Here is a 22,369-nt window from a genome sequence, read left to right on the forward strand (position 1 = left end):
GAATGGGGATTGCCACCAGATGATTATGCATTATCTCTGTCACTCCTTCCTCCTCACCCTGCTTCCTGCTCCACCATGGGTAGTTTCCATGGGGTGCAGTCCTTCAGGAAGAGACTGTTTCAGCATGGGTCCCCCCATGGTGTCACAAGTCCTGCCAGAAGACCTGCTCCAGCGTAGGCTCTCCCTGGTGTCACAGCCTCCTTCAGGCACATCCGCCTGCTCTGACATGGGGTTCTCGATGGGCTGCAGGTAGATATCTGTTCCACTGTGGTCCTTCACCACAGGCTGCATGGGCACCATCTCTTCTCCAGTGGGTGGAGCATCGCCTCCTCTTTCTTTACTAACTTTGGCATCCCCATAGTTGTTTCTCTCACATATTCTCAATTCCCTCCCCCAGATGATGTTGTGCAGCAGTTTTTACCCCTTCTTAAATACATTATCACAGAGGCACCAACAGCATCACTGACTGATTCAGCCTCAGCCTGTGGCGAGGCTGTCTTGGAGCTGGCTGGAACTGGCTCTGTTTGACATCAGGGCAGCTCTGGTATATTCTCACAGAAGCTACCCCTGCAGACTGCCTGCTACCAAAACCTTGTCATGTAAACACAATACTGTCTGCAAGGGATCTACAGAGTAAACCCCTGGGGGTTACCATGGGAGGAGGTAAAGGCCACCAAGGGCCAGGCTCAGCCTACATCTCTTTGGATGGCTGGGTGCTGCTGCAGCCAGGAGGGATAACCCCTGCAGCCACGAGGGATAACTTTGCACCCACCCAAATTCCCCCTGGCACTTGCAGCAACCAGCCAGCGGGCCCCAGCCCAGCCCTCTCCCAGTGACATCATGTCCCCCTGGGGAACACACCCAGCCAGGTCCTCCCCAAAACCTCAGCATGAGCCTCATTGGCTTCTGGGGCTGCCCCATGTTACTGGCACCGCCAGAGCTGCCTAGGCAGAGCAGTCATTGCTCCCGTGGCCCCTTCCGCCTCCTGCTCCACTTGCTCCTGCACACTTACTGCTGGTACCATGATGCCCCCTCGCTGCCACCGCCTCCTCTTCCTCTTCCTTCTCCTCCTCCCTGTGATGTGGGCAGATCCAGAGGGTAAGTGGGAACCCTGGCTTATCCCCACCTGCTCCCATCCCTGCACTGCAGGACCCCACAGAAGTGGCAGGGGGTGGGCACAGACAGGTGATTATCCCCATCACCAAGGGGCCACCCCCCACTCCATGGCACCCAAAGGTGCTCCATCCCTGCCCACCTGCTCACGGTTCCCTGCCCCACACCACCCTGCCCAGCCAGCACCACTGGTGCTGGGGTTCAGGCACCTGAGCAACCAAGAGGCAAGGGGGCCATCAACGAGGCCTGGGGTGCTGGGGTGCCCCCAAAGACACCTTCCTCCTTCAGGGATCCTGGGGTGAGCAGGATTCTCAGCCCCTCATGGCACAATAGCCCGGCACTGGACTCCAACCCCTTGAGCAGGTCCTGAGCACTGCCCCCAGCCTGCATGATCATTTCTCTTGCAGTTGAAGGATCCCTAGGTCCTCTGCATTCTCCCCCTGTGCAACAACTCTTGAAGGTCCACCCTGCAGCTGCAATGAACCTTCATCTGCATCCCAGCCTGTGTTTTCCATTCTGGGGGCAGGCACTCAGGGTGCCCTGGCTATGGGGGCACCCAGTGCTCCAAAGCAAGCTTCACTCTGCACTGTTTACCATCAGAACCTCTTTCAGTACTGCAGCATCGAACTCAGTGTCCTGCCTTCTGTTAGGGTTCAGTCTCAAGCATTGCCTGGGGGCCCCTAAACTGGAGTGAAATGCCCCTCCACCCCAGCCCCCCCAGCCCATGCATTGCATGCAGGGCTCCAGTGGATCTGGGTCTGACACGGGTTCTTGTTGCTGGGGGAAGCATTGTCCCAAACCAGCACTGAGGTCCACACTGCAATCCCTTCCACACAGCTAAGTGACAGCTCCCAGAAGGTCACATTCTCCTTTACCTGTAAATAAATACAACATAATATATTACCCACATTAGCAGGGGTGGCTAAAAAAAGGAAATTAGAGAAGAAGCAGAGAGAGGCTCAGAGAGGCCATGGAAGGAAATTGCAAACTGAGTGAAATGAGGGGATTTCCCCCAACCTGCCTTGTCTCACCCTGCCTATCCCCAGGGACACTGCAAACTACCCTTCCCCAGTGGGGGCTGCCCACAACCACTGGAGCCAGCAGTCCCCTGATTTCCTCCTTTATTCTCATGCACCCCAATGCCACTTCCTCTCCCCTCTCTCCTCACAGGCTCTTGTAAACTCCACCTTTTCCAGACCTTCATCTTCTACAACAACTTTGTGGACATTTCATTCTGGGCCACCCTAGAGGATATCATCTTTGCTACCAGGCAGAAATACACTGGGAACATCCTCTACCTCCACCCATGGGTCTATCCAGCCCTGCCTGCAGCAGAGTGGGAGAACCTGCAAAACCTCTTCAAGGTCTACGTGCACAACTTTATCCGGTCCCTGTCCAGTGATGCCACACTGTACAAGATACCCTGTGAGTACCAGGTGCTCAGCACCTCCTCGCCAAAGCAGGAAGAAGTAAGAAGGAGCTCAGAGCCACCACAAACAGCTTTCCCACACTGGGGCTAGCAGGAGGGCAGGGAATGGTCCTCATCTTTCACCAGCAAGACCCCCAAACCATCCTGTCCTGTGCAGAGGTCACACAGAACCACCCTGGTCCCCAGCACAAACCTCAGCTGCGTTTAGCTCCACTTACACCCTCACATCAGTCCTCGCTATTGCTCTCTGGGCACCCAAAATCCCACCAGAGAAGCCTTCTGAGAAAGTGGAGCAGAAGGTCAAAGGGCCCTCTCTGTTAATGTCTGTGGGACTGGAAACACAGAGTAAGCACCTGGCTCACACTCTGGTGCAGCGCTGATTAACCAAGGGAAATGGGCTGGGCAGAGTGTCACCATCCTCCTACTTACCTGTAGCCTATGTCCTGTCACTCCTCCAAAGCAGTGCTTCCTACTTTTCCATGGCTGCTGACCCTGCTGCAGGCAGAGGTAGTCAAGGACAATGAGCTACGGGACTCAGGACGAGTTTCTCACCAGCAGAGTTTCCACCTGGCATAAAGCACAGCAGTGACGGGGGAATAGAAAAGTATAGAATATAGACTAGACACTAGAAGAGAATAGTTCAGTTGGAAGGGATGTACAACAATCATCTAGTCCAACCACCTGACCACTTCAGGGTTGTCAAAAAGTTAAAGCAAATTATTAAGAGCATGGTCCAAATGCCTCTTAAAAACTGGCAGGCATCAACCACCTCTATAAAGAAAAGTTTCCTAATGTCAAGTCTGAACCTCCCCCGATGCAGCTTTGAACAATTCCCGCACACCCTGTCACAGGATCCCAGGGAGAAGAGACCAGCACCTCCCTCTCCATGTCCCCTCCTCAGGAAGCTGCAGAGAGCTAAAAGGTCAATCTCAGCCTCCTTTTCTCCAAACTAGACAAGTCCAGAATCCTCAGCCACTCCTCACAGGACATGCCTTCCAGCCCCTTCACTAGTTCTGTTGCCTTCGTCTGGGAATATTCTAGTACCTTCACGTCCTTCTTAAACGATGGGGCCCAGAGCACACACAGTACTCAAGGTGAGGATGCACCAATGCTAAATACAGTGGGATAATCCCCTCTCCTGGCCATCTGCTTATGCTGAGTTTGATGCCCCCCAGGATGCATTTTGCCCTCCTGGCTGCCAGGGCACACTGCTGACTCCTATTGAGCCTGCTGTCAGCCAGCACCCCCACATCCCTTTCCACAGGGCTGCTCTCCAGAAACTCCCTTCCCAGTTGTGTGCGTTGTTACTCCATCCCAGGTGCAGAATCTGGCATTTTTAATTGTTAAATTTCATACCATTGATGATTGCCCAATGGTCCAATCCATGTAGATCCATCTGCAAGGCCTCTTGTCCCTCAAGAGAGTTACGAGACCTCCCAGTTTTGTATCATCTGCAAACTTGCTAATGGTGCATTCAACATCTGCATCCAGATCATCAATCAAAATATTGAATAGCATTGGCCCTAGGAGTGAGCCCTGAGGAACACTGCTGGTGACCAGTCACCAGCCAGATGTAGCCCCATTCACTATGACCCTTTGAGCCCTGCCATCCAGCCTGTTCTTCAGCCAGTGCACAGTGAACCTGCTCACCCCACAGTTGGGCAACTTGTCCAGAAGGATGTTGTGAGGGACAGTATCAAAGCCTTACTAAAATACAGAAAAACTACATTCACTGCCTTCCCCTCACCCACTAGGTGGGTGACCTTTTCATAGAAGGATATCAAATTTGTTATAGGACTTCCCCTTTGTGGACACATTGACTGTGCCTGTTGATTGCATTATCCTTTAAATGCCTTTCAATAGCACCCAGTATGATCTTCTCCATAATTTTTCTAGGTACTGAGGTTAGACTAATAGGTCCATAGTTTTCTGGGTGTTCCTTCACACTCTTCTTGTAAATGGGTATAACAATGACTAGCTTGCAGTCAGCGGGGACCTCCCCAGACTCTCAAGACCTTTGGTATATGATCAAAAGGTGTCCTTCCATAACATCTGCTAGCTCCTTCAGTAGTCTGAGATTAACCCCATCAGGCCCCATAGACTTGTGAACATTCAGCTGATACAGCTGGTCCCTTACAATTTCAGTGTCCAGAAATGGCAAGTCACTGTTCCCACAGTCCTCTGACTCAGAGGACTGGGCACCTCAAGGTCTACCAGCATTATTAAAATGGACACAAAAAAAGCATTGAATGCCTCCACTTCTTCTTCATCCTTATTAGTCAGGTGACCATCTTCAACAAGTATCGGTCCAAAGTCTTCTTTAGACCTCCTCTTGCTATTAACATACTTTAAAAAGCATTTCTTGTTGCCTGACAGAACACTGGTGAGTTTCAACTCTGAGCTTCGGCCTTTCGCGTCTTCTCCCTGGGGAGAATGAGTTGGGGTGCAGAGGGAAGGGGAAAAGGACTGTGCCCAAAGAAGTGGGTACCAGGCTGCAAGTTTGGGGTCCAGATCAGCTGCACTCATGATGCCCATCATCCCCCACAGACCCCTTTGTGTTCCAGGGCGCGACTGGCTGCGACTTGTATCCTAATGGTTCCTATACCAAATTCTACCATCTCGCCTACAACGCCCATGACTTCCTGAGCTTTGATGTGGACAAGAGCCGCTGGGAGGGGCAGCAAGAGTGTGAGCTGGCAGCGCAAGTTGAGAGGCAGTTCAACACCTTCACCGGCTTCTCTGTGACCCTGCAGCACCTTCTCAATGTCACCTGCGTTGACCACATGAAGAAATTCATTGAGTATGGGAGGGCTGATCTGGAGAGACAAGGTGAGACTGCCCTGATCCTGGCACAGCCACCCCAAAGCCCCACACATACTGGGGCCAAGTAGTGCCCCATCAGGGCTCCCCCACCCCATGGCTTTTGTCCCCCAGAGGCCCCCGTGGCCATGGTCTTTGCCCGCACACCCAGACCAGACCAGCTCCTGCTGGTTTGCCGCGTCACGGGCTTCTACCCACGACCCATCAGTGTGGCCTGGCTGCGGGATGGCCAGGAGGTGCCACCGGGCCCGGCACTCAACACCAGCACCATCCTGCCCAATGCCGACCTCACCTACCAGTTCCGCAGCATCCTTGCCGTGGCCCCTGGTGATGGGCACAGCTACGCCTGCCGCGTGAGCCACCGCAGTCTGGGCACCCGCAGCCTCCTCATCCCATGGGGTAGGTGCCACCTGTGGGGATGGGGCACAGGGTGCGGGCAGAGACCCTGGCTCCATGCAGATGCCTGAAGGATGGTGGGTCAGGCTCCAATGGGACCTCCAGCCGTGGCCTTCTGTGAGCCTGCAACCTCTCTCTCCTCTCTCCTCCAGGCAGCTCCAAGGTAGCTCTTAGTGTTGGCATCACCATCGTAGTGCTGCTGACCATGGCTGCAGCCCTTGCTGGGGTCATCTGGCACTACAGGCGCAGGTGAGGTCTCCTCCTCACCCAGCTGCATCAGCTCCATCGGCTCCAGGCCATGGTGGGTGTGAGATGCCTGGCCAGCACTGCCTGCCCTTATCCAGCCTCACATAGCTCCTACTTTCTTGCAGCAGCTGAGACCATGGGACACACTGCACCACATATGCCCCAGGGCCACACTGGCCCCCCACATCTGCCTGATAATAAAGTGCTAATTAATACCCCATGCATGTGGGAACGCCTGGTGTCTCATGCCCAGCATCCACAAACATATAGCATCACACAGCTCCTGCACAACTCAGGACATATGGGAAGAGTCCCGGTGCCATGCAGGGGCATGCCCACACTCCGCATCCCAGGGTGAAACACTGGGCCAGCCCCCCAGCACCAACTGGGTTTCCCTGGCCCCAGCCCCTAGTCCTGGTGGGCACCAGGCTCCCCACAAAACAGCAGGACTCAGCCAGTGTCAACACAGGCTGGGGCAGCAATGCAGCAGGGTGAGGGAGGACCATCTTTCCCCCACCCACCCTTCCTGGGGCAAATCAGCACCACTGCACCAAACCCCAGTCGCTGGGACCAGGGGATGGTGACAAACAGGCGTGAGGCCAGCACACAGCTTGGGGGCACAGGTAGCCCAGGTACGTGGCCAGCTGTGGGAACAGGGTTCGCCTCCCCTGTGGGAAACACAACCACACTGGAGCAATCCCACCCGGTTCAGTGCTGGGCGTAGCAGCACCAAGTGGACAGAGATGTCTGTACCATGCAGACCTAGGCTCTCCGGGCATGAGTGGCAGCACATTTCTATCAGGGACAGAACTCCCACCTGCTCCAGGGGTAGAAAAGAGGGGTGTCAGGGTGCTGCCATGGCCATGGGGGACCCTACCTGCAGCCAGGGGGATGGACCTGCTCCCACTCACATTCCCCCATCACTTGTGGCCACAGGCCAGGGCACCCCTGTCCAGCCTTCCCATCCTCCTGGGTTACCACACGGGCAAGGGTCTCCCTCTTGCCCGCCCACCCAGTAACCCACCCTCATGCCCCTCCTCATCCCCCTTCCCACTGTGTCCGTACACCATCTCTATCCCCATGTCTCCTCTCCCCACACGTCCCCAGCTCTGCCACTGGCCCTGATCTTCACCCCAAACTGCCCATTCCCTGTTCCCCTTCTACAGCCCCACCTGTCCCTCCTCTGACCCCACAGGTCCCTTCCTCCTCCCAACATGTCCCCATATCCCTACCCTGTGGTGCAAGGGCGAGAGGACCTCCTGCGAATCCCATACCCCTTGGCCCAATGCCCAGCCCAGGACCCCCACCAGCAGCCCAAGGCCTGACCTGGCCTCACGGTGCCCAAGTGCTCTGCCAATGGCCATGTGCACTGCACCTGACATCACCAGTCACCAGGCGGAACCCTGTCCCCACTGCCAGGCACCACAGCACTGCTGACCTGCTCCACCCAGGCAGCCTTTCATGGTGCCCCTACCCCCACACCCCCCAGCCTGCCGTTGGCTGTGTCATGGCCCATTCACCAATGGTGATCTGCACTGCTTCCAGCATCAGCTCGCAGGGCAGGTGAGGGGTGACCACAGCTGGGGGTGGAGGTGCCCACCAGTGCACTGGTGGAGCTCCATGGAGCAGTGGCTCCATTCCCAGGAGACTGAAACCCTCTCACAAAGCAGCATTTTTGTCTATGGGGCAGCTCTGCCTCAAAGTGCCCAGCCAGCAGGGACGCCTGGGCCTGCCCCAGCCCCCACGGAACCTCCTGAGCAGCCCCAGCCTCATCCAAACGCTGGCTAGCCATGCCAAGCATCCCCCAGAGCATCCCCCTGAGCCCCCCAGCCCCCCAGGTCCAGACCTCAGCCACCCCAAATCCCAGCACCCATGGGTCCATGCTATCCCAGTCCTCACCAGGACCAGCCTCCCAGGCAAAGCCCATCAGTTGCCATCCCCAAAGGCCCCTTTCTGGCCCACCCCTGCCCTGCCCAATGTCAGCCTGCTGCAATGTCACACCCATGGTGCCTGGGGCTCAGGGCGAGGCCCTCGCTCTCAGCACTGGGGGCCCCTGACCTGGAGGCTGCAACACCCTGTACCCCCTCAGACCGCTTTCTGTGGGTTCCCTCCATCCCATACCCTATCATCCTCTGCCAGACAGGGTCAAAGGCAGCCAATATGCACTGCACTGCCTTTGGGTCTGCAGGGAGGCCCTCCCTTCCCAAGGAGCCCCTGCTCCCACATGGGGATGCTCTCCTTCCCCAAGTAGGACGAGGATCCCAGCCTGAGATTCAACAAGGCTGAGTGCCAGGTCCTGCACTTTGGTCACAACAACCCCATGCAATGCTACAGGCTTGGGGAAGAGTGGCTGGAGAGGTGCCTGGAGGAAAAGGACCTGGGGGTGTTGGTTGACAGCCAGCTGAACATGAGCCAACAGTGCGCTTAGGCGGGCAAGAAGGCCAATGGCATCCTGGCTTGTATCAGGAATAGTGTAGCCAGCAGGAGCAGGGAGGTGATCGTGCCCCTGTACTCCGCACTGGTGAGGCCGCACCTTGAGTACTGTGTTCAGTTTTGGGCCCCTCACTACAAGAAGAACATTGAGGTGCTGGAGTGTGTCCAAAGAAGGGCAACGAAGTTGGTGAAGGGTCTAGAGAACAAGTCTTATGAGGAGCGGCTGAGGGAACTGGGGTTGTTTAGTTCTGTAGAAGAGGAGGCTGAGGGGAGACCCTATCACTCTCTTACAACTACCTGAAAGGAGCTTGTAGTGAGGCGGGGGTCGGTCTCTTCTCCCTAGTAACAAGTGACAGGATGAGAGGAAATTGCCTCAAGCTGTGCCAGGGGAAGTTTAGGTTGGATATTAGGAAAAACTGCTTCTCCGGAAGGGTTGTCAAACATTGGAACAGGCTGCCCAGAGAGGTGGTTGAGTCTCCATCCCTGGAGATATTTAAAAGAAGGGTAGACGTGATGCTTGAGGATGTGGTTTAGTGGTGGACTTGGCAGTGATAGGTTAGCAGTTGGACTCGATGATCTTAAGGGTCTTTTCAAACATTAATGATTCTATGATTCCACCTTGTCCTCCTGTCACTGAGGACAAGCGCTGTAGGCACCATATGGGAGATCCCAGGGGGCACGGAGGAACCATGAGAGCAGTCCCTGAAATAGGTGAAGAGAGCAACAGCAAGAGAAGGTCCATGCAATTCCTCACCCTTGGAGGCAAGATCAGCAGCATCTGGTCCTTTGAGCTTGCACATGTGATCAACAAGCTTGACTGTGTGACTGGCTTCTTCACGGAAACATTTGGATAGATTGGTATGCCTTCATAATCAATATGAGATAATTTAAACTTAAACTTCCTGAATGTGCCCAGCACAAAGTCCTCCAGTGCTTCCAAAGTGGTGTCCCAGGAATCGACTCTCGTGCTGTCACACAATGAAAAAAATACCCAGGAAAAAGGCAAGTCTTTAAAAACAAATTATCTTCCAAGACCGTAGTGCTTCTTTGAGCCTTTTCCTGCAGCCCCTGCCTCAGTCAAAGGGCTGACATACAGAGTCAGACTGTGATGTAGCTGCAGCAGCACCCCCATATGCCACGCACACAAAGCAGAGGGAGGAGCTGCAAAGCACCCAGGAAACCTCTAGGACCTCCTGCAGAGACAGTGACTGTGGCAGGACTGGGGCTGTACCCTCCACATTTCTGGAGGCTGTGCTTAGCCCAGGAGTAGCAGTGAGCCTCTGGGACCCTTACATACAGCATCTTTCCCAGCCCGGGACCAGAAAGAGTGCTCAGGGATCCTTGTACACAGCAGCATGCCAATCAACCAGGAGGGCAGTGGAGATCAGGGACATGTGCCCATAGCACCATGATCAGCAGTGCTGCTCAGACAAGCAGCAACTCTCCCACTGACGGTATATCAGCAAGGTCCTGGGATGCAGGCACACAGCTGTGTTCTCAACCAGTGCACTGGTGGAGCTCCATGGAGGAGAGGCTCTATCCCCTGGAGACTGAAACCCTCACATAAAGCAGCATTCCTGTCTCTGAGGTAGCACTGGGGATGCTGGCTCACAGCAGTATGCCCAAACACAGTGCACCAGAGGGGCCTGGAGATGCATGCCCTTAGCAGCCTTTATTTCCATCACGAGTGGCACTAGAGGGATTCAGAGTCCGTGTACACAGAAGCGCTCCCATCCCTGCCAGAGAAGATGGCTCAGGGACCTTGTATAGCATTTTTCTCAACAATACTGCAATGGCAGTGCCTCAGGAATGCTTGTACACAGTGGCAATCTCATTAGCGTGAGACCAGTGGTGATCAAGGAGGACCTGCGGACTGGCTTGTGCAGGTGACAGTGATGTCACTTGTGGCTGAGTAGCTCAAGGGCAGGGGCAGTACCGGCACAAGCCGATGCTCATATCACTGGCAGGTGAGTAGCTGATAGGGCAGGTGCAGGAACTGGGTTTGTGAAGGTTCTTCTCATGTCACTGGTGGCTGAGTAGCTAACAGGGCAGGACCAGGTCTCTGGCTTGTGTTGTCATGCTTATGAGGTCACTGATGGCTGAGCAGCTGTTAGAACATGAGCAGGCACCTGGCTTTTGTAGGTGCTTGTGAGTTCACTGGCAGCTGAGTAGATCATAAGGAAGAGCAGTCCCACAGCCTATGCTGTTTCTTGTAAGCCCACCTGTGGGTGAGTAGCTGACAGGGCAGGAGCAGGCACCTGGCTTGTGCAGATTCTTGTGATGCCACTGGTGGCTGAGTAGATTTGCAGGTTGAGAGAATTGTTGCACCTCTGGTTCCAGTCTGGCCACTTCTGCAGGTGCAGCAATGGTGCAGGAATCCCATTCCTGATACCAATGTTTGGGGAAATTTTTATTGTACCTCTGTGGTGAATTAAACACACTTCTGTGCTGAAGTTTAGACAGATTTAATGAATAATGCATTAGACAGAGTCCTACCATCTTAAACTGTTCTACAAGGAACAATTCTGCTTTAAAGTTACTTAAGTGCATGTCTCAGCGCATATCACAAAAGGCTTTTGTGATACACTGGCTTTTTCAAGTTAGTTCAGTGCAGGATTGCGTTGGGCAGTATGCCTATTGATCCGGTTTGACACTTCAAACCCACCTTGGGTCAAAGCTTATCCTACAAGTACACAGAATAAGCAACCAAATTCTATGTTTTACTGTCTAATATCCTAAATATGTAACTTTGTATTATAATCACATCATTGCAAACTTGCCTATCAAAATATCCCTCAAAAATCCAGAAAAAATGCTTTTTGCATCATAGTTGATTGAATTTTCAGGCTTGAATTAATTATTATCTTAACTGGAAGTAATTTGGGGACTTGACTGTGGTATTTAAGCACAACCCATTACAAGAGATAATGCCAAGCAGCTGTGATTCTGGCTGGCCATGGAGAGAAGCAAAATGGGGGCATAAACATAGGCTGTGTCCCTGGAGGGAAGTTTCTGTCTCCAGGATGCTCTGCTATCTGCTCAGAGTGTGCAGGGAAGGACCTGATGGCTTTCTGGTGCAGCATTTCACTCTGATTGCTCTCTGTGTGGATTGTATCTGTCCTCAGCCAGGTGCACAGTAGCTTTCAGATGAGGAATGGGACTATTCCAGGGCAAAGTGAGCATTAGGCATCCCAAGCCTGTTTTGTTCAAGACAATCAGGTGAAAATGTGGTGTTAAAGCTTACTACATTGCTTATCATTTTGGTTTCAGTGCTCTTGTCTACTTCTAATGTTGCAGTGTTTTTTCTGCAGCATAAAAATTAAATAGAGAAAGCAAGTCTTCCTCACCCACACACAGCCCTTTCCCACAGCTCAAAGTGAAGAAAAAAATCTCTGGGTGTATGTTGGGCAGAAGGCACAGATGGGTTTAACCCCCCATTCTTTAGTTTATGAACTCTCCCCTGCTTGGGGGAAAGAAGGAGCAAGGCAGGGACATTCAGAGTGACAACATTTGTCTTCCAAAGTCACCATTATGCATGATGGAGCCCTGCTTTCCTGGAGCTAGCTGAATACCTGCCTGCCGTTGGGAAGAAGTGAATGAATTCCTTATTTTGCCCATGCGCAGCTTTTGCTTTACCTATTAAACTGTCTTCACCTCAACACACTATTTTCCTCACTTTTACCCTTCTGATCCTCCTTGCTGTCCCAGTGGGTGGGAGTGAACAAGCGGTTGTGTAGGGCTGAGGTGCTGGCCAGGGTTAAAGCACAGTGGTGTCTCTGTCCTATGTTTAGACTAGGAGTGCTTTAGAAAGGAGCTTTCTTCTGGGATTTGCACAGTTCATAGCCCAGATAACCACATCTGTGACCATCACACGAGTTTTACTCTGCCATGCCAAGCTGTGATACAAGGGCTCTGGTCTCCCCTGCCTCCCAGGCAAAGCCAGAAATAGTGTTATATTGTCAAGCTCCTATGGAAAATAAAGGAAGCTTGTAAGGAGATGATTGTGTCTTGCTGCATAGGCTTTGAACTAGCCCTGGTGAAAAAGCTGATCAGCAGATTGTCGCTGGAATACACTCAAGCTGCAAGTGTATGTATTTCCCAGGCTTCACTCACATGGAGGGAGGTCTGCTTTGATGGCCGGAAGGACATGGACTGTACAAGCAGGCATTTATAGACCTGTCGTAATTCCGAGTGGAATAATCACCTAGAGAGAAGAAATATCCAACATTTCTGTGGTGTAGAGAAACCCAGAAACTGTTTGCCCCTGCCCCTGCCCTGTTTGTCCTCGTGTTTGCATTGATTCCACAACAAGGCTTGTTAGGAAAAGTGTGGTGAAACCAGCTGGTGGTGCTAATTTCACCCAAGAATGGGACATTCTTGAAGAGGTGAAATGCCTGCTGTTTTGTTTTATCCATGTGTGTTGGTTTTGGCTGAGAAGGCGTTAATTTTCTTCACTGTGGTGTCTGCAGTGGTCAAGGACCTTTCCAGTTTCCTGCACTCTGCCACATCGGCAGAAGGCTGGGAGGGGTGCGGCCACAGCCAGGGCAGCTGACCCTGACCAGCTAATGGGATGTTCATTCCATACCATGTGACACCATGGCCAGTATATTAATGGGGGCAGTTGTGGCTCAGGGAGGTGTGGTGTTGGGTTGGTGGGTGGTGAGCGGCTGCCTCAAGTGCAGTTTGTTCTGGCAGTTCATTTCCCCACCCAGGGTCTTGCGCCTCTCATTGTTTTCCTTTCCGTGGTATTTTCTGTTGATTTTTTTTATGTTAATTATTAAACTGTTCTTATCTCAACCCACAAGCTTTACCCTTCTGATTCTCTTCCCCCATCCCACCGGTGGGAGAGTGAGCAAGCAACTGTGTGGGGCTGAGTTTCCTGCTAAACCACAACAGTCTTTTTTGGTGCCCAAAGTGGGGCTCAAGGGTTGGAGATAATAACAGCTGCTGGTCACAGCACCATGTTGTCCTTTTTACAGTTGGTGTTAAAGATTGGTGTTGGTTTGTTTAGTCTGCTGTGATTAGTAATGTTTTGCCTACAAGATTTGTTATACAAACACTCGTTTTCAGCTTTATCTGGTATTTGGGGTTTTTGCTGAAACTGTTACTGTACTTTGGATACCACCTTGTTGAGGCAATTAGCAATTACACCTCCTCCTCTGAAAGATATTATATGGAGGAAATACAGAATGGTGTATTTGCAACCTTTTTCTGTGATGTCTCTGCCTTTATTACAACAACCTTTTTGTACCTTGAACATCCTTGGGTGGTTAAGGTATACTTATTATTAGGTTTTAGGCATGTTGTTCTGGTTTTGACTAAGCAATTTAAGAATATCACCCAGAAATCTGCCCCAAGGCTTGATAGTTACGAGTGGCAGGGCACGTGGGATAGCATGGGCAAATACCTAGGGCAGCGGGCACCCCCAGCATTTTGGAGCTTCACCCCTGAACAAGTGCAGAATCCTGAAAAGCTAGTAGAATATTTGGAGAAAGTATGTTGTTATGCTGGGAACTCCAGACAGAGATAACTGCAACATGCTGGGGCCTGGCCCATGCGTACCAAGCCCTGCTCAACAGTATTCAGTGCTCCCAAGGGGAAGAGAATGTCTCTGGATTGAAAGGCAAAGTGACAGCCACTGCAGCCACTCAAAGCACTGTGGAAAAGCACTGTGACTACTCAAACCCCGACAAGTACAGGACCTGACTGAGAGAATCAACCTGTGCCAGTATCAGTCGCCCCCATACGCAAGAAGAAATATTGGAAGTGGATGTCAACTCGTTTAGAATGGGATGATGAAAAACCAGGGCCATCACAAGGAGAGGAGGAAGAAGTCATAAATTAAATAGAAACCACTCGGTCCCTATCCTTGAGTGAGTTGTGAGATATGTGAAAATAGTTCAGCCGTCATTCAGGTGAGCACATTGTCACCTGGCTGCTCCGATGCTGGGATAATGGGGCCAGTAGCCTGGAATTAGAGGGAAAAGAAGCCAAACAACTGGGTTGCCTTTCTGGGGAAGGGGGTGTTGACAAAGCAATTGGAAAAAGAACACAAGCACTCAGCCTCTTGAGGCGACTCCTGTCCGGAGTGAAGGAAAGGTATCCCTTCAAAGAAGATGTTACATATCGCCCAGGAAAATGGACAACTATGGAGAAAAACATCCAGTACCTAAGGGAATTAGCTGTGCTTGAGGTGATTTATGGTGACCTGGACGATCAACAGTCATCCAAAGATCCAGATGAAGCCGAGTGCACACGACCCATGTGGTGGAGGTTTGTACAGAGCCCACCATCGACACATAGGAACTCATTGGCAGTAATGTCCTGGAAAGATGACGAGACACCAACAGTGGCAGAGGTGATTGATAGACTCCGGGATTACAAAGTAAATAGCTCTTCCTCGCTAGTCTCCACTGTGGAGAAACTATCCCGAGAGGTCCAGCAACTCAAAGAAAGTATGTCCTGCTCCCCACCTCTACAGAGTAGTGTCTCAACTGTTAAGAATAAGCGTCCTTTGGCTCAAAGGAGAGGATACACACCACGGGCCACCCTATGGTTCTACCTTCGTGACCATGGAGAGGACATGACGAGGTGGGATGGCAAGCCTAGCTCGACCCTAGAGGCACCAGTACATAAACTGCAAGGAAGAACAATCACTCAGGGAGGTTCTTCCAGGAAAGCTGCTGCTCCAATTTCCAGTGAGCAGGTCCCTAGACAGAGGAGTAGAAGTGCTGATTTTATTTCTGAGCTTAATAGAGAGACTCTTGATTCACATTTGCAGGAAGTGAGCTGTGAATGCCATGATCAAGACTAGAGGGGCCCTGCCTCCAACCAGGTGGAGGAAAGGGATAACCGGGCTTACTGGACTGTGTGGATCCAATGGTCTGGCACATCTGACCCACAGGAGTATAAAGCTTTAGTGGACACCGGCGCACAGTGCACCCTAATGCCATCAAACTATATAGGGGCAGAACCCATCAGCATTGCTGGCGTGACAGGGGAATCACAAGAGCTAAAGTGAGCCTCACCGGGAATGAGTGGCAAAAGCACCCCATTGTGACTGGCCCAGAGGCCCCATGCATCCTTGGCATAGACTACCTCAGGAGAGGGTATTTCAAGGACCCAGAAGGGTACAGGTGGGCTTTTGGTGTAGCTGCCTTGGAGACGGAGAGAATTAAACAGCTGTCTACCTTGCCTGGCCTCTCAAAGGACCCTTCTGTTGTGGGGTTGCTGAGGGTCAAAGAACTACAGGTGCCGATCACCACCACAACAGTGCACCGACGGCAATATCGCACCAACCAAGACTCTCCGATTCCCATCCATGACCTCATTCACTGACTGAAGAGCCAAGGAATCATCAGTAAGACCCATTCACCCTTTAACAGTCCCATATGGCCAGTCCGGAAGTCTAATGGAGAGTGGAGACTAACAGTAGACTATCGTGGCCTGAATGAAGTCACTCCACCATTGAGTGCTGCTGTGCCAGACATGCTAGAACTTCAATACAAACTGGAGTCAAAGGCAGCCAAGTGGTATGCCACAACTGATATTGCTAATGCATTCTTCTCAATCCCTCTGGCAGCAGAGTGCAGGCCACAGTTTGCTTTTACTTGGAGGGGCGCCCAGTACACCTGGAATCGAGTACCCCAGGGGTGGAAACACAGTCCTACCATTTGCCATGGACTGATTCAGACTGTACTAGAACAGGGAGAAGCTCCAGAACACCTTCAGTACATTGATGACATCATTGTGTGGGGCAGCACAGCAGAAGTTGTTTTTGAGAAAGGGAAGAAAATAGTCCAAATCCTTCTGAAAGCTGGTTTTGCCATAAAACAACGTAAGGTGAAGGGAGCCGCACAAGAGATCCAGTTCTTAGGAATTAAATGGCAAGATGGACATTGTCAGATCCCAATGGATGTGATCAACAAAATAGCAGCCATGTCTCCACCAACTAGCAAAAAGGAAACACAAGTGTTTTTGGGCGTTGTGGGTTTTTGGAGAATGCATATTCCAAATTACAGTCTGATCATAAGCCCTCTCTATCAAGTGACCCAGAAGAAGAATGATTTCAAATGGGGCCCTGAGCAACGACAAGCATTTGAACAGATTAAACGAGAAATAGTTCGTGCAGTATCTCTTGGGCCAGTCCGGGCAGGACAAGATATAAAAAACGTGCTCTACACCGCAGCCGGGGAGAATGGCCCTACCTGGAGCCTCTGGCAGAAAGCACCTCGAGAGACCCGAGGTTGACCCCTAGGGTTTTGGAGTCATGGATACAGAGGGTCTGAAGCCCGCTATACTCCAACTGAAAAAGAGATATTGGCAGCATATGAAGGCGTTTGAGCTGCTTCAGAAGTGGTTGGTACTGAAGCACAGTTGCTCCTGGCACCCCGACTGCCAGTGCTGGGCTGGATGTTCAAAGGAAACGTCCCCTCTACCCACCATGCAACTGATGCTACATGGAGTAAATGGGTTGCACTGATCACCCAGCGGGCTCGAGTAGGAAACCCCAGTCGCCCAGGAATCTTGGAAGTGATTATGGACTGGCCAGAAGGCAAAGATTTTGTATTATCACCAGAGGAGGAGGTGACACGTGCTGAAGAAGCCCCACTGTATAACAAACTGCCAGAAGATGAAAAGCAGTATGTCCTGTACACTGATGGGTCCTGTCGCCTTGTGGGAAAGCACTGGAGATGGAAGGCTGCTCTATGGAGTCCTACAAGACAAGTAGCAGAAACTGCTGAAGGAGAAGGTGAATCGAGCCAGTTTGCAGAGGTAAAGGCCATCCAGCTGGCCTTAGACATTGCTGAATGGGAAAAGTGGCCAGTGCTCTATCTCTATACTGACTCCTGAATGGTGGCACATGCCTTGTGGGGCTGGCTACAGCGGTGAAAGCAAAGCAACTGGCACCATAGAGGCAAACCCATCTGGGCCGCCACATTGTGGCAAGATATTGCTGCCCGGGTAGAGAACCTGGTTGTAAAGGTACGTCATGTGGATGCTCACATCCCCAAGAGTCAGGCCACTGAAGAACATCAAAACAACCAGCAGGTAGATCAGGCTGCCAAGATTGAAGTGGCTGAGGTGGATCTGGACTGACAACATAAAGGTGAACTATTTCTAGCTCGATGGGCCCATGACACCTCAGGCCATCAAGGGAGAGATGCAACATACAGGTGGGCTCGTGATCGAGGGGTGGACTTGACCATGGACGCTATTGTGCAGGTTATCCATGAATGTGAAATGTGCGCTGCAATCAAGCAAGCAAAGCAGGTAAAGCCTCTGTGGTAAGAAGGACAATGGCTGAAATATAAATATGGGGAGGCCTGGCAAATTGATTATATCACACTCCCACAAACCTGCCAAGGCAAGCGCCATGTGCTTGCAATGGTGGGAGCAACCACTGGCTAGCTGGAAACATATCCTGTCCCCCACGCTGCTGCCCTGAACACTATCCTGGGTCTTGAGGAACAAGTCCTGTGGCAACATGGCACCCCAGAGAGAATTGAGTCAGACAACGGGACTCATTTCTGAAAAAACCTCATAGACACCTGGGCCAAAGAGCATGGCATTGAGTGGGTGTATCACATCCCCTATCATGCACCAGCCTCTGGGAAAATTGAACGGTACAATGGACTGTTAAAAACTACACTGAGAGCAATGGGGGGGGTGGAACATTCAAGCACTGGGATACACATTTAGCAAAAGCCACGTGGTTAGTCAAAATGAGGGGATCTGCCAATCAAGCCGGCCCTGCCCAGTCAGAAATCCTACATACTGTGGAAGGGGATAGAGTCCCTGTAGTGCATGTAAAAATTATGCTGGGCAAAAGAGTCTGGGTTCTTCCGGCCTCAGGCAAGGGCAAACCCATTCATGGGATTGCTTTTGCTCGAGGACCTGGGTGCACTTGGTGGGAGTATGGAGGAGTCCGGTGTGTACCTCAAGGGGATTTGATTCTGGGTGAAAACAGCCAATGAACTGAATGGCACAATGTGAACTGCTATATAGATATTGTGTCATCTCTGTGTTGTACCAATGATATCATAGTACAAACCTCCCAATCCATGGAAGATAAACTTTGATGAAACAAGCAAAGTGCAGCAGTGATGGAACAATGACTGACTTGGTATGTAGCAACCCAACACCACACACACCATCTCTCCCATCCTGAAAGACTGATACGACAGATGGAGCCCAGAGTCATGGACTGGGTGAACTCGATTGCCATTTTAATGGACATTGTACAGGGAAGGTCCATAAACTAAGGGAATGATGTCTGTGTATTATGTTGAAAGACAGGAAGGGGAGGGGTGGTGATTGGTAAGGTTGTATTGGATCGTATGGGACCTGGGCATAGTGTAAATGGTATGAAATGAGGGGTGGAGAATGTGCTGGTTTTGGCTGAGAAGGGGTTCATTCTCTTCACTGTGGTGCCTGCGGTGGTCAGGGACCTTTCCAGCCTCCTGCGCTCTGTCGTGTTGCTGGGAGGCTGGGAGGGGCAGGGCCACGGCCGGGGCAGCTGACTCCAACTGGCCAATGGGATGTTCATTCCATACCATGTGACACCATGGCTAGTATATTAATGGGGGCAGTTGTGGCTTGGGGAGGCATGGTGTCGGGTCAGCAGGTGGTGAGCAGCTGTCTCAAGTGTGGTTTGTTTCAGTGGTTCATTCCCTGTCCCCCCAGTTTTGCGCCTCTCGTTGTTTTTCTTTTCATTGCATTTTTTGTTGTTTTTTTTTTATTTTATTAAACTGTTCTTATCTCAACCCACGAGTGTTACCCTTCTGATTCTCTCCCCCATCCCACCGGTGGGAGAGTGAGCGAGCAACTGTGTGGGGTTGAGTCGCCGACTGAACCACCACACCATGGGAGGATTTTAGGAGTCCATTTTTGCTCTTGGCTGACTGTACCTTGTTCCCTGACATGGATTTACTGGGATGTTGTGGAGATGGAGCCTCCCCTCCAGCACGCTAAGCTCTGGGATGGGAGAGAAGCAGCACAACCCCCAGTTAGCAAACACAGTGCACCAAAGGGGTTGCAGTGGTCTAGGATTTGGGGTTTTTTCCATAGAAATTAACAAGTCAAATCAAAAGAAAAAAGGGAAAGGTCATAGATGCTCTCAGAGTATTTGGGATGCAGTTCATCAGATCCACTTCATCAGAAGTGAACCAAAGTAAGACCAAGTGTGAATTGGCATGATTCAATATCATTTATTTCTGGTTTTGGAAACGCATTAAAAAACATCTGAACAGTTTGTTTCTTTTTTATGTTTCTAAATAGATGCAAGGTGAGAATGAGTTGCTGATTAAAAACAAAAACAAGCCTCTTATCTTTTTATATCTTTAAGTAGAAAGTGGAATATGCTGCATTAATCAAGCTTTGATTGGACGTCCTGTGTAGGTTGGGTGTACTGAAAAGGGAGACCTGATAAAGCTTTCCTTTCTCAGGCAATTTTCCCTTTCTCAGGAATTCTTCAGCAAGAAACAGAAACCTTTGATAAGAAACTGTCACAGGGAATATTTTTGATGGACTCTTATTTTCTATGTACACATGAATCAAATTTTGGTATGCCAAGGCCTCCTTGAGACAGTTCCTAGCTTTCTGGGTACCTAGTGCACCATAGTATTATGGCCCCTAAATATTTTCTACTGTTGTATTTCACTGTGCCAGTGCTCAAATCATGTATCTGAGATTTGTCCCATTAAAGTTAGACTTTTATTTTTTGGTCCTATTGGTGATGGCCTGCTGTCATGAGCTGTTAGTGTTAATAGAAATTGCAAAGGAGCAGAAGAGTTGCTAGACTGTATGTCATCTGCCTCATGACCTACAAAGCACTGCACTTGCATACAATCTGCCAAGTCAAATCAGTGGTCCTGTTGCCTGGGCTTGCCTATACCATAGTAAATCACAGCATTATTTGAGGAAACCAAGTATGACCCCTGACTATCCATTATCTTTTCTCCACACTTTCCTCAATGTTATGCTACTACCAACCATGTATACAAAGCATCAAGGTTAAACCAGCTTCAAGGAGAAGACTTCCTCAGTCCCTGTGACCCCTCTTGCATGAGGTTATACATAGGGGATATTTGTGTACTGGGAACCATTCGACTGCATGCAGTGGTTTGTCTGTCATCTACTGTCCAATAAAAGGGGTTTGGCTTTATAAAAATACTTAGAAATGCAGCATTACATGGCCTTTTTGGAGATGTTGTAACCTATTATACTTCTTGTGGTCTAATCAGTAATAGATCCTTAAGATACAGAGCCTCTGTGGTTTGAGTTGTAATTAATCACATTTTTTAGGTGTGGAGGACACTAATACATTTTTCAAAATGGCAGAAAGGTACTGACCTGTCAGCCTCACCTCTGTGCCTGGGAACATCATGGAACTGATCCTCCTAGAAGCTCTGCTAAGGCACATGGAGGATAGGGACATGATTTGAAACAGCCAGCATGGCTTCACCAAGGGCAAGTCCTGCATGACCAACCTAGTGGCCTTCTATGATGGAGTGACTGCATCGGTGGATAAGGGAAGAGCTACGGATGTCATCTATCTGAACTTATGAAAGACCTTTGACATGGTCCTCCACAACATCTTTCTCTTTAAATTGGAGAGCTATGGATTTGATGGGTGGACGGTTCAGTGGCCTTTAAAGGTCCCTTCCAACCCAAATTATTCTATTATTTTATGATTCTGTGTGTCTCTGCCTGGATCTTCACAAAGCACAATAGGGAGGCTGTAACCTAGCCTCAGGCAAACCACTGATGTCAGTGGTGCCAGCAGAGACCTGAGAAAAGAGCCTGAGACTGCTGGTGTTTCAAAGCACTGCACACAGCTGTGAATCCTTATGCAAATATCTGAGATAATTTATTAAAAATGGGATGATAATAAGGACTGTAGAAATCTATTTTTGCTTCAACACAGACTTCAATTTTTTTTTCAACTACTATAATGCAAATCAGCGTGACTGAAATAGGAGCCCAAATAATTTGTCCCTTTCTCTGTTTTTCTAAGTGTCTGTGATTTCTAATTATGTTTTTTGTGCACCACTGCATCTGAGGGCTGGAGAAGGTCAAAGTAATCAAATCTCAACTGAGGCAGGAAAGACATGAGCTTTAAAAGGTAATGACACACTCATGGGGCTAGAGTTAGGTTGTGACCTCCTCCTGCAATAATTTCATACCAAAGACAGAAAACTAAATCAGCACATGCAAGAGTTCGTTTCTTATGTTATTTAAAAGTGTACAGGCAAGCAAATGCAGCACAGACCCCGCAGTGGAGATCTGCAGCAGAGAAGTAGCTTATTCTTCACCTCCTTATGCTTCAGGAGAAAGGTCTGAGACACACAAGAGGAAAGAGTAATTAATGCACATTATGCAAGAACTAAATGAAGGGTCATAGTTAAAGCATGTTATTGGGTAGGCACCAGGCAATTTTTGCCAAAACTGTTTTTGTCAGATAGATGATGCTAGGCATATCTGTTAGATGTTTCAGTTCCTTGCTTACCTGCTCTTGATAAGATGCTCTCTTTGAAAATATCAAAACCTTAATATAAACCCACCACATTCATGGATCGGCATTTTTATGATCCATAACAGGGGTGACTATTTTGCTCTAGATGTTTATGCACATGTGCCTTTGAACAGAACCTATGGCCACCCAGACAAAGAAAGGTGCATGCCACATGATAACTGAAAAGAGTGAATCTTCTGCACTATGTAGTTAAATCACTGATGCTTCCCTTTGATCACATTTCCTGGATTATTAACCTCAACAAAATTTAATTAGAACAAAACAATTTCCACAGATAAGCTTGTCAAAGGGCACATGGGCATTATAAAGCACTGTTCCCTTTTGTCACAGTCCCTATAAAATTTGCAAATAACCTTGCAAAGGAACAGTGGTGTTTAAAGATCAGTTTTGCATAT

The 22,369-nt window shown here is 50.1% G+C and overlaps 1 protein-coding gene across 1 annotated transcript; it reads left to right on the forward strand.

The window, feature by feature from the left end:
- The first annotated feature begins 1,022 nt into the window (after positions 1-1,022).
- Positions 1,023-6,220, forward strand: LOC135314031 (T-cell surface glycoprotein CD1b-3-like). Its single transcript, XM_064455704.1, has 6 exons — positions 1,023-1,098; positions 2,284-2,538; positions 5,090-5,371; positions 5,477-5,761; positions 5,911-6,007; positions 6,130-6,220. The coding sequence occupies exons 1-6, from the start codon at positions 1,023-1,025 to the stop codon at positions 6,134-6,136; spliced, it is 1,002 nt and encodes a 333-aa protein (XP_064311774.1). The 3' UTR covers positions 6,137-6,220.
- Positions 6,221-22,369: the final 16,149 nt, after the last annotated feature.

Source organism: Phalacrocorax carbo, chromosome 6 (assembly GCF_963921805.1).
Source record: "Phalacrocorax carbo chromosome 6, bPhaCar2.1, whole genome shotgun sequence".
Classification (NCBI taxonomy): domain Eukaryota; kingdom Metazoa; phylum Chordata; class Aves; order Suliformes; family Phalacrocoracidae; genus Phalacrocorax; species Phalacrocorax carbo.

Excerpts from the sequence above, each read along its gene's own strand:
- LOC135314031 (XM_064455704.1), top strand. The coding sequence starts at position 1,023 with ATGATGCCCCCTCGCTGCCACCGCCTCCTCTTCCTCTTCCTTCTCCTC. Across the intron at positions 2,539-5,089 it reads CACACTGTACAAGATACCCT|ACCCCTTTGTGTTCCAGGGC; the intron begins GTGAGTACCAGG and ends CATCCCCCACAG. Across the intron at positions 5,372-5,476 it reads GGCTGATCTGGAGAGACAAG|AGGCCCCCGTGGCCATGGTC; the intron begins GTGAGACTGCCC and ends TTTGTCCCCCAG.